The 12,323-nt window shown below is 40.6% G+C and overlaps 2 protein-coding genes across 2 annotated transcripts in view; both read right to left on the bottom strand.

The window, feature by feature from the left end:
- The window catches only part of LOC111649819 (serine/threonine-protein kinase MARK1-like), a 24,183-nt gene extending 20,879 nt beyond the window's left edge, over positions 1-3,304 (bottom strand). Inside the window, exon 1 of the mRNA XM_087172095.1 lies at positions 2,731-3,304. Within this exon, the coding sequence (XP_087028221.1) occupies positions 2,731-2,781 (51 nt within the window). The 5' untranslated portion in view covers positions 2,782-3,304. The remainder of the gene's footprint in view (positions 1-2,730) is intronic.
- A 3,143-nt stretch (positions 3,305-6,447) lies between these two features.
- Positions 6,448-12,323, bottom strand: part of LOC111649816 (atlastin-2-like) — a gene marked incomplete at its 5' end in the record, with an annotated part of 13,580 nt that continues 7,704 nt past the window's right edge. The window contains 5 exons of the mRNA XM_087172094.1: positions 6,448-9,624; positions 9,950-9,964; positions 10,263-10,694; positions 10,778-10,849; positions 11,700-11,756. Of these exons, the coding sequence (XP_087028220.1) occupies positions 9,514-9,624; positions 9,950-9,964; positions 10,263-10,694; positions 10,778-10,849; positions 11,700-11,756 (687 nt within the window). The remainder of the gene's footprint in view (positions 9,625-9,949; positions 9,965-10,262; positions 10,695-10,777; positions 10,850-11,699; positions 11,757-12,323) is intronic.

Genomic DNA, 12,323 nt, shown 5'->3' with positions numbered 1-12,323 from the left:
CAGAGACTGAAGTGATGAGGACCTCAGGAGGAACTCAGAGGAGCCTGAGAACAACACGCTGTTAGCATTCCTGCATTAGCATGACAATATGGAGGCTGTGTTTACCCAGCATTCCTTCAGGGTCCATCGACCTCGCCAACATCCAAATACCCCGACCAACCAGAGTCCACGTGTTTGACAGATGACGGAGAGAAATGAAACACCTCTGTGTCCGCGGCCGACAGAGGACACCTGTCCCCCGCTCCGTCCACAGCACCAGATATTAAAGGTCTGAGTCTGTGGTGAAATCAACCGGCAGCTGAAGCGACGTACGGTACCGGCTCGACTGGGACCAGGTCACACTCATGACATCATCATGACATCATCTCCAACGTGACACACACATGAACGATGGAGGATAGAGAGGGGAAACCAAACATGCTGATGTCACAGTGATATCACCATTTATCAAAAATGTTTTACATGTTTTAACATGTTACATCCATATTTGTTAATAATATATATTTAATTTATATATGCAAATTTATACAACATACAAATTCAAATTCTTATTCATTTTAAATATACATGTCTATCATTAATATTTACATATATAATATCAATATGTACTGACCGGCTTTGGGATGGATATTTATTTATGTAACGTCTAAAATATAAGCATAAATAATATAAATATAAGAACATATATAAACATACATAAACGAGCTATATGTATGAAATTGTTCCAATTTCTAACATATATGTTTTTACTTCATATGTAAATATATTTCATATATAGGAATTTAATATATGTAGGTATATTGCATTTGCGTATGGGCAAATCTGTCAACTTCCTGTGACATCACTGAAGCTACAGACCATAACAACGTTCAGGTTCTCAGCTCCGGTTATTTAATCTGACGACCTGACGATGTTCTACACCTCCAACACAACCAGACTCTGAACCTTCGCCTCCTGTTCAAACTGTGACTCAGCTTCATTATTTAACTCCACACTGACGCTGCAGCTGCTGATGTCACTGATGATGTCACTGATGATGTAACAGGCGTTAGCTCGTTCATGTGGCTAATGTTAGCTCTACATCCGACTGATGCTACACCAGCTCCACATCAGCTCTGAGAGTGATTGGATTCCTGCACAGGTGTTCACCCAGGTGTGTACAAACAAAGCAAAGTGCAGGGCACGCTGTGGGTAGTTCAGGGCGACTGGGACATTAGAGAACTCTGAGTCAGCACTGCCTGTGTAGAAAGGAGGACTGACTGATCAGAAACACTTATTAGTCTGTTGGTGCAAAGAGACAGAAGAAAAGACTGATGCACCTTTAAATCCAGGTGGGACTATTTCTTCACAAGAAACCAGTTCCCAGCGTGGTCTGTGGATCCAGACTGACAGGGTTTTAAAACACACTCTGCAATCTCAAAATCTGCTCTGACAAAACCAAAACCAACTCATGGACCTGACCCACGGCTCCAGAGGATCCAGGATGACAGTGTGAGTTTTTGTGTAATGATAAAAACACCTGCACTGATATTTAACCTTCAGGCCTTGTGATGTGAAAGTGTTTAAAGAGGCCGTTTGGAAGTTTTCTCTGCGGCTGAACGTGGTTTCCTTGTCGCTTACAAAACCTTCAGCCATCGTTGTCTTTACAAGACAAGAGATTATAATAATACGTCCTCTGAGCAGCGCCACGTCTTCAGGGCAGACTGGAGGCTGAAGTGAATCGCTATCGGAAAGTGGCTAGCTGATTAGCATGCTAACCAGAGATGAGAGTTATCACTGGTGTTTCTTTCGGCCTCTGGAGACAGCTGCTGGTGAGTAAAAGAATGAAGGTTTCTTCTAGACTGGTAAGTAAACAGCTGCTAATGCTAACGTTAGCTATGTAGCGATAACTTATAAATAGCTCCTTTAAATCTAGTTTTGAGGCCTTGGGATTCGGGGGTTTCCCCTCACAGAATAATAATAACGTAGACATGTAACATGTAGATAAATACGACAAGAGAGAAAATGTGTTTTAACATTTTCAGAGAAGTTGGATATTGAACAGTTTAAACTGGCACTGAGAGTCTGACCTGACTGGTGTCACACAAACTGCTGCTCCCTGTTTACACTGTCACATTCACACTCCAACAATAATCAAAAAAATTTTAAATAAAACTTCAGTAATAAAACTATAAAACTCTGGAGAATAATAAATCAATTAAACTCCAACAATAATAAAAAATATTAACAATAAAATAATAAAATTTGATGAGTAATAAAGTTATCAAGCTATCAGTATCAAAACAAATAAAGCCCATTGATAATAAAATAAACTCTGGCAATAATTTAATGATTAATTAATAATAAAACTCAGACTAAATCAATAATAAAGCAATTCAACGGCTTCATTAATAAAACTAGTAGAACTCTATCAATATTCATAAACTTCATAAATACTAAAAATAAAATATATTTAAACTCCTTTAATCATAAAATAAAAGTAATTAAACAGCATCATTAATAAAACGAATAATTATAATAACGGTAATTAGGACAAAAATACTTAAATAATATATAATTTAACTTAATCATGAATAAAAAATATTTAAACTCCTTAATAATAAAATATTTAACTGCATCAATAACAAAAACAACTCCATTCATAATTTAATAAACTCCATCAATAATAAAGGACGTAAACTTCATCAATAATCAATAATCGAACCAGACTGGGGATTGAGGCAGACTTACCGGTGCCTGTTCGGACTCGCTCACCGGGGTCAGAGGCATCCTGCCGGACATCTTCCTGCTTTCCCTCCGCTGCTTTCTGCTCTCTTCAGTCCGGAAGAAGCATCTCCTCCGCCGGCTGCTCTACAGCATCTCTCGCCGGGAACCAGGCCACCTCAGCGGGGCTCAGCTGGGAAGCTCCGCTGGCCGGAGGGACAGGCAGACCGGGGCGGCGGCTACAGGAAGGCCCGGTGTTTGTGTCGGTGCGGGAGGGAGAACCGCATGGAGACAAAGAGAGAGAGGAAGAGGAGGAGGAAGAGGAGGAGGAGGAGGAGGAGGAGAAAGAGGAGTGGAGAAGAGTTAAAGTAACAATCCTTCCGCAGCTTCCAGCGGTTTATCAGGTCACACAGCAGCACTGCGGAGCTGCAAAAAACCCCACATATAACTATGACGTCAGAGCTCCTCCTCCCCGTCATCCTCATCTTCATCATCGTCATCATCCTAAAATATCCCAGGATCCTCAGCTGCTGCTTCCACCGAAACACACGCCCTCCTCAGTGACCACACTTTGGAGTTTATTCACTTTTCATTTCACACGGAAGTCTTTTATTTTGTAGGATTCAGACAGTGGATTGTCGTTTACTTGTTAAACTGCAGGAGTTCTCCGCTGTCACACACACACACACACACACACACACACACACACACACACAGAGTCTCACAGCATCTTATGTCAGAGGTAAAAACGTGTCTGAGTTTATCAGTTTCATCTTTAACTGTGAAAATATTTTTAAAAGTCTGATTTAAAGAAATATCGACTCACCTGTTAAAGTACAGAGGAAGTTGAAGAAGAAACTGGTTTATAACAGTTTAGTCATTTTCTTAGTTTTATCTGTGATTTTACAGCTAACAGCTGATCAGTGTGAGTCTGGCACGTGCTGTATCTGGGCCTTTCACACGTCTGTAGGACGACTCACTAATAGCAGCTATTTATTGCTAATAATTCATAATAATCAATAACTATTAATAATGTACAATGTTTTTACTGATATAAATCAGGGGTCAATCCATGTGTTGCCCCCCCCCCCATTTAAAGTCTCTACCTACAGCTATCTGTCTGTGAGTTCACAGAGACACTTGGTGTCATATTATATCAGAATCAGTTTATTTTTATAAAGTAAATGTATATTTTATTCTGAAGGTCACAGTCTGTCTGGAGTTTTACTTTGACACAGGTGCAGATTATTTCTCTGAAGTGTTTCTATCATCATCATCATCATGGAGATGATCATACGTGACTATACTGCCCCGCAGAGGCCAAACAGCGACACTACAGTGGCAAACTGCCGTGACGTCACCCGTTGGTTGGTGAACTGCCGTTTTGAAGCCTGGAGTTTGGGTTACTGGACGTCGCCATCTTGGTTTTTTTATTTAATTTATACTTGTTACTAAATAAGATTTATCCAGCTCTTTATGATGCAAACTTGTGACAGTGAAGTTCACCTGCACCTTTATTCTAGTTTTAATTTGTCAGTTACAGTTGATTGTAAATTGTTGAAATTAATGCAGTTTTAATGTGAAATCAAGTTTCTTATGAAGCTTTGCTTTGTTGATGGTTTTTATTGAGCGTGTCTGGTGTGAATTTTAACAGTAGCAGCAGCACAGTGTAGAAATCACAACACACTGAATCTGTAATTAATCAAAGACTTTATGTTGCTTTAATCAACAACAAACATGATAAAATGTTTAAATGTGTCCGTCCTTCAACAGAGACAACACAGGATCTAGAGACAGATACTAGAGTTTGTGCTTTTCTAATTTCTCTTATGAACTTACCAATTTTAATAACAATGAAAACACTGATTCACCAAAGTGACTGTTAGATTCATCATGAGGCAGATGGTCAATATGAAGAAACACTCTGTACAATTTAATCACAGGTTTATTTATTAAACACAACATGTAAAAGGCAAGAAAGTGAATGTGAACACTGAGGACAGAGAATAATAAACAACTAGAAAACTCCTGGAGAACTTTTGAATGTTGCTGCTGCTCGGTGCCTGAACTTCACTCCTCGTTTCAATCTGCACAAAGGACGTTACTTTCAGTTTCATTCATGTCGTAGAGACTCGTCCTGACTCTGACCTCAGTCCCTCAGGAAGCCTGAAGCTGTGACACCTGAACACAACAACCTCACTGAGGGTTTCAAACACACATTTCTATAGAGAAGACGACGAAGATGAATAAGGATGCAGAATAATAATATATTTGAGGCTTTGAGGCTTTTGCATTGCAGGATCATAACTAGCAAAATCCAGAAGAAACTTTGCTCTTCTACAGTTCAGGAGACAAAACTGATTCTCATTTCAGCCTCACGAGACCCGGAGTCGACGTCCATGTTTACAACCTGTGTTTAACTCAGTTCTCAGGTTCTCTTAAAAATAAAAATTCCTGTTTTCGGTTTTTCTGAATTAACAAGATAATTATCTAATCATCTCGTTAATTCAGAAAAACAATGCAAAGTGAATGCATTACGCTTCTGTAGTTATGTGCTATAAAATATTAAAAACAGAAATAATTTCCATGAAAACAACTTTTCATATTTAACCATAAAACAAACCTGAAAACCAAAGTGTGAGTCCGAGGCTGCAGTTTGAAGATCAAGCAGAGGCTGAGAGTGAGGGAGATACGGTCAGAAAAGTGTTGTATAAATAAAGGTTATTAAATTATAATGATTTCATAGCGGTTAAATAATCGGCCTAAAGATGGAAAACATTCAAATCTTTCTTGCTGGACTCGAACAGGAGCAAGAGACGAGGCGACTACAGATGATGCAGAGCCGTTTCTGTCGGTGCGTCTCTTCCTGGTTTGATGTCATTTTATGTTTCTCTAGTGATTGTGAGTCTTTTGAGGCTCAGGCTCAGGGGCCCCGTCGGCCCCGTCGGCCCCGTCGGCCCCTGGACCTGTAGGAGCCAGGAATCCTTCCACGCTCCAGCTGCAAAACTTCTACATCACTCCTTTTATTCAGTTTCACTGTTTCTGTTACTCCTCATCTTTGTAGGGCAGGAAACTATATTATTGTTTCATTTTTAATAATATCTTCATTAAAGTGAAGTTTGTGTTTTGCTTCCATGTGGTGATGTCACTGCTGTTACAGTTTCTCTCTGTGGATTGAAGCAGCTTCAACTCACATTTCTCTTAAGATATATGAATATCAATGTGACATGTTAGCGTTTATTAGCGTACATTTGCCTTTGCGACATGTTTTATTTCACACATGCTAACACTGTTAGCCAAGTTAGCCTCTACATATTCACAAGAGAGGCTCAGAATAACAGGCAGTCTTATTATTGGCATGCTAACGTTAGCATGATATACTTTGCCATGCTAACACATTAACCACAGCACATTTTTATCATGTTAGAAAACACTAAAACACTACATGGGAAACGTATTAGCATCATAAATGTAAACAGTTGGGTCGTATAGAAGCTCATTACTGCCAGGAAAATAAAACAACTTATTAAATATTAGTAATTAGTGAAAAATAATCATTTATAATATTTAATATACCATTTCCTAATTCTGATTTAGAATGAGTATTTTTAGCATTTGTTCAAAATTTTACTTTTATTTTGGCCTTTAAACACAGTGAACCGCCTCTGCAGCTTCTTTAAATGTCCATTATCCAGAATCTGCACTATAAAAAAAACATTTAAAAATAAAAGACAGACACCAATCTGTGTTGTAGGAGTTTGGTTTAATATTGTATTGAAAAATAAATTAACGAAAATAACTTTAAAATGCAACGAAAGACAAAAAAAAAGAAAAAAGAAAAAGAAGAAAGAAAAGGAAAAGAAAAACCAGATTATAAACATTCTTTGCCAGCAGGGGGTGGAACTGCAGTGCTCATGTAAGATTAAATTTACAAATATATTTATAAAAGAGGAATTTATTAGACATATCCACAAATCACGAAAGCATTCCTTTACATCCAGTGAGCTGAATCTGGTCTACCACCCAACCGTTGTTCTTGCAGCTACAAAAAGGTCTAGAAAATTTATATTTATATATGTATATATTTCATACACATGCCGTATGTGTGGATGAGGCTGTAAAAAACTAACTGTACAAAAACAAAAAAAGCACACAGTGGTGATGTGGATGGAATGATGATTAAATAAAAAGAAAAACATGATTCAGTAAAAACAACACGATGACCCCGACCTCCGACCCCCGAGCCGAGGGCGGAGTGAGGAACGAAACCTTTCATTCATCCGATTCACGGATTTTGGCTTTAATAAAAAAAAGAAAAGAAGAATAAAAGAAAAGGGAAACAGCGTCTGAACGTAGTGTTCGTATCAACCAAAGCTGAAATGAGTGAAAACGAGCGTCGACTCGATCTTTAATGTGTTTTTTTTTTACTAAACGGCTTCTTGGTGCTTTAGAAACAGGAGGAGGTGGTTCAGTCCTTCAGATTTGTCAAGATGAAGAGGAGGAATGACGGAGGGAACGACACATTATCTACAGGTGAGAAATTAAAAAGCTTTTACTCTGGAACACTGGCAGTCGGATCAAGAGGACTGACATCTTTTACACCAACTACCAGTTTAAATATGGAAATGCTGAGACGCCAAAACCATCTCCATGACGACTAAAGGCTGAAGAACTAGTTCAACATTTGGTAAATTGGCGTATTTACTTTCTTTTTTGGATGAATATCATTTTCATGTTTGTTTGGAGTCGGAGCTGTGGCGGAAGGATGAACCTCTGCTCGTCAAGAAATAGTTCCTAACTCCAGACACCGATATCCGTCCCAACGTCTCGCTCTCAGAAACGCGGCGCGGTTCCCGAGATGTCGAGCTTTTCAAAAGGAAACGGAAAATAAAAAAACCAAAAACACAAAAAGGAGGTAAATACTGAACGTCACGATCATTCTGAGGCTGATAATCTCAAAGTAAGAAAATCTTCAAGTTGTGATCTCATGATAAAGTGGTCAATAATAAAAGTAGTGATGACAGACGAGAGCCTCCTGTTGGTCAGCACATCTGTCTGCAGGTTAGTCCAACATCTGTCTGCAGGTTAGTCACTCAGCTGGTTTCAGGGAAATTCAGCTGTTTTCCTTTCAGAGTTCTTTTCTTCCCCAGAGTCAGAAACTCGTGAAGGTTTAGTGTGTAGTGATATTTACTGTCAGACAGTCTAACGGACTCAGTCAGCGTCGTCTGGAACCAAAGATAGTCAGCTTTGTTTTTTTATTGTTAAAGATGCAAAGTGAAAATATCGTTCGTACACGTTTTAATTCTTTTGTTTTTAATTAGTTTGAATAATATTTTGGCAAATGTTTCCTGTTGACACTGATTTCATATTTAAAACCGGAGCCACTTCCTGTTTACAGCAGTGTAATAAAACTATTTTAAAACCACAAGGTGTGAGAAATGAATGATGCTAAGCTAGCAGTTAGCCTGTGATTGGGTCACAGACTTCCCTTCACAATCCTGAGGAAGAAAGAGTCAAAATGTTATTTTTGCCAGTTTTCCAGCAGCATCAGTGTTTTTATCATCTCAGACGTTAGAGCTGAAACCATCAGTCCATTAATCAATTAGTCAATTGTGTGGAAATTAATGGGAAACTACTTTGATTATTGATTGATTATTTCTGTTTTTGAAGTAAAATGCTCAAAACTTTGCAGATTTAACATTTACTTTGTCGTGCGTCACTGAACTGAACGTCTCTGCGTTCGGACATTGGAAGACGTCGGCTCTGAAAATTTCATCGACAAAACAACTGATCAATTAATGGAGGAAATAAAACGCAGATTAATCTCTAATGAAAATAATCGCAGCTGCGGTCAGAATGAAGAATGTTTGCAGACTGTTGGTGCTCGCAGTCGAGGGCGATGAGATTTTAAAAACACATTTTAAAAGACAAGAAGCTGCTGGATAAAAGGTCAAATAACGTTTGCATAGTGAACGTCCAACTCTGATCCATCGTCTCCGTTTTCATGTTTTTCCACTGACGTTTATTTGTTTGTGGTGAATATTTTAAAATGGAAGATCCACTTATGTAGATTTCCCCCGAGTTTTCCACCCGACTGACGTCCTGGACTTAAAGTCACGTGATTACATCAGATTTGTGGTTGAGAATTAAGTATTAATTTGTTCCGCCTCCTGACGGATTTGTGGTGGTTTCAGTAGTTTGAGGATTCATGCTTCAGGTGTTTGTCTACGTTCACGTGGAGCAGCTTCACTTCACCTTCACACGGCAGAGTCTCTGATTCTGGGTAAGAAAAACGGTCCTGAAACCGTCCGTCAGCTGCAGTTTCCCGCCTGTTTGTCGGTCCGCTCAGCGTGAGAGCCTCTAAGAGTAAAGCTGTAAACTTTGGTTGTGACTCCTCCTCGTGACGCCGCCCAGCGACGGACACGGACCTGACCGAGACGACGGGAGGGAGGGAGGGGGAGGAGGGGAGAAAAAGAGGAGAGCGGGGAGGAGGGTCTGTGGTCATGCTCTTCATTCATACATTCACATAAATGGGAATCACTAATGTCGAGTCGTCGTGCGACAGGTGAACACACACCTGGGATGACACTCGGTGATAGAGTAACGGCCCCTCCCACCAATAAATACCATAACCCCGCCCACTGACAAATAATAAAATACATCAAACTTCTTGATCCGGTTCTACAGCGAGTCCTTAAACCTACAGCGGCGAGGAACCGTCATCTACAGTCAGAACGAAAACCGATTTACACGTCTCAAACCGAGCAGAGGGAGGAAAGTAAAACGTGACAGGAACGAGACGGCGTGCTGCTAGTTTTTCTTCTTGACGTTGTTGTTGGAGGCGAGCCGCGGCCGTGGCGCCGGGATCAGGCTTCCCAACGGGACTCGACTCCGAGCCACCTCGAAGAGTTTGGAGAAAACCTGGAGGGAGAGAAAGAGGAGGTGAGGTGAGACAGCCAGAGGAGGGAGCGGCCGCAAATACTGAGGTCAGTAAACACAACTGATCAATAATAATAATAATAATAATAATAATAATAATAATAATAATAATAATAATAATAAAAAACAGGAACAGGTGTAAACATCCGTCCTCTAACAGAATCCTACAGATTCTCATTTCTTCTGGTTTTATATATTTCCTTGAATCGTCCGAAGATTTAACTGCATCAAACAAAGAAACGTTGACAAGCGATGCCGTTTATTCCCTCAGCTTTTCAAAATAAAATACACCTGTGCTCACGCTTACCTTTCGTGGAGTCCTCTGAAGCATTGAGAGAGAAGAGAGAGAGGAAGGATTAGAGGAAGAGGAGGATGAAAAGAGGACGGTGAAGGACAGACCACGAGCCCACAGACAGGTGAGTAAGTCCCACCAACAGTAATGATGAGACGTAACATCAACCAGCTGATTGTTCTGGGTTTGTTTTTAAATTCCCGTCAGTTTGAAAACTTTGAGTAAACCTGGAGCGTCGCTTTCCAAACCGACGCTCCAGGTTTTTCTAAATTCAAATGAAGAACAAACACCAGAGGGAAAACCCCCGACCTGAGACTCCACCTCTCACCTGTTCCCAGAGGGTTTCAGCCACCTGGTCGATGACTCCGCCGACCTCGCGAAACTCCCCGGAGTATTTGACGTAAGCCCAGACGCAGAGCGCCGTCAGAGCCACGCCCATCACGAGGTTGCACATCATGGCCACGGAGCTGATGCCCACGAAGCCCGTGACCAGCGACACCACGTACATGATGAACATGACGGCGAACAGCGTGGCGGGCGTCCGCGCGGCGTAGAAGATGTTCTTGCCGTCGTTGTGCTTGCTGAAGTTGGCGTAGGCCTCGTCGAGCTCCGCCTCCAGCTGCTCCTGGTAGCGCCGGCAGAAATCCTCGCCGCCCATCTTCTTCACGGAGCGGAAGTGCCGCACCGACGCCTGCCGCAGCTCCACGTGACGGCGCTCCAACTCTGCCGGGGAGATGTAGGGTTTGTCGCCGCCGCAGACCTGAGACCAGACACGACGCACAAGACAGTTTAACACAAGAAGATAAATTCATTTCATCCACATCCAGCGACGGACGTCGTTACCTGCTCCATGCTTTTGTTGTACATGTCTTTGGCTCCTGCTACAGCTGCAAGGTTATTGGCTTCAGCTGTTGCCTAGGAAACAGACAACAGAACACACCTTTAATATAAAGAATAATCCAGTATCACAGAGTCCTCTCTGATCTGATGGATCCACAGTGTGTTAATGAACACTCACTGTCGACCGGAGACGAGCTGGCCGCTTAAACAGGAAGTTAAACTGAGACGAGTCGTCGAACCTTCAGGTCGACTGAATGTGGTCACATGTCACTCTGGTCCAACAGTAACAAACCAGTTTACTCCGACACGACCTACATACAAGCTCATTTTCCAGTTTGAAATACTGCCAAACTTACAAAGCCAAGAAAAAGGCCACACTCGCAAATATTTTCATCTCGTTATCACAAGATAACGAAGCTCGTTATCCCGAGGTAACAAAATAAAATCCTTTTCTCCTGATAATATCTCGTTATCTTAGCATAACGAGCTTTGTCATCTTGTGATAAGATGAAAAATAATTTGTGAGTATGGCCTTTTTGAGCTTCTGTACAAACCGTCATCTGTTGACTTTTGTTTACATCCTCTGGGCATTAGTGCGGATGAGGAGGGCTGCTGTCTGCTGGGGCTGCAGCAGGTCTAACATGCAGTTAACCAGTTGTACATTAAAATAATTATTAGTTTAAACGAGTATTTCTGGTGCCGACTAACGAGGGTAATCACACATCACTACACGTCTTCTCAGCTAATAAACATGAACCATCAGGTTTCCACTGAGAGAAAAACAGTTTTAAGATTTGATTGGTTCATTTAAACCTGTGTTAAAGAGATGTGTTGAACAGTCTGTTCTTCTGTATTAAACATCATGACGTTACGTGTCCAGGGAGTGGAGCTGTGTGACAGTGAGGCGATCTGAAGCTGAACCCACCTGCAGCATGGACTTGGGGTGAGGAAGCTCCTCCCCCTGGTAGATCTTCATGTAGGCCTGAAAACACAACGACAGATGGAGAACTGAGTGTGGAGAACAATCAAACAACAACAGAACAAAAAGAACAAACAAACACCAATAAAAAGCTTCTGACTCAGTAAATTCACAAAACTCTAAACAGGAATTTGCCAGAACAATCCCAACTCAAGGTCCCTTACTAGCTTTTTCTAGAGCAGTGGTTCCCAGCCTGTAGGTGATGCAAATGGACCGACAATTTAATTTGCAAAAACCGGGATTATTTTGTAATTATATATAAAAAACTGCACATATAAATAGTATTTAAAAAAATGTTCCATCTTTACCATTAAAACCAGAGATTTCAACCAGAGAATCGTTCAACTGATGCTCAACAACCATCTTCACAGAAATTTGTACTTGACTGAAAAATTTTTATTCTCTCCTAATAAACTTTGGTCTTCTCTCATTATATAAACTCAGTTTCAGAGTCCAGGTGTGTGGAAGCTGTTTTACAACTTTAGTCCTAGAAAATAAAACTCTATTATCTGGTTATTACTTATTTTTTATGAATTTAAATTATTTTATTTTTTAAAAACATCAGTGCAT

Source organism: Seriola lalandi, unplaced genomic scaffold (assembly GCF_002814215.2).
Source record: "Seriola lalandi dorsalis isolate HSWRI2012SDOR001 ecotype SW California unplaced genomic scaffold, Sedor1 jcf7180002052035, whole genome shotgun sequence".
Taxonomy (NCBI): domain Eukaryota; kingdom Metazoa; phylum Chordata; class Actinopteri; order Carangiformes; family Carangidae; genus Seriola; species Seriola lalandi.
The sequence above is the reverse complement of the archived record's forward strand: the minus strand, read 5'-3'. Positions and strand labels throughout refer to the sequence as shown.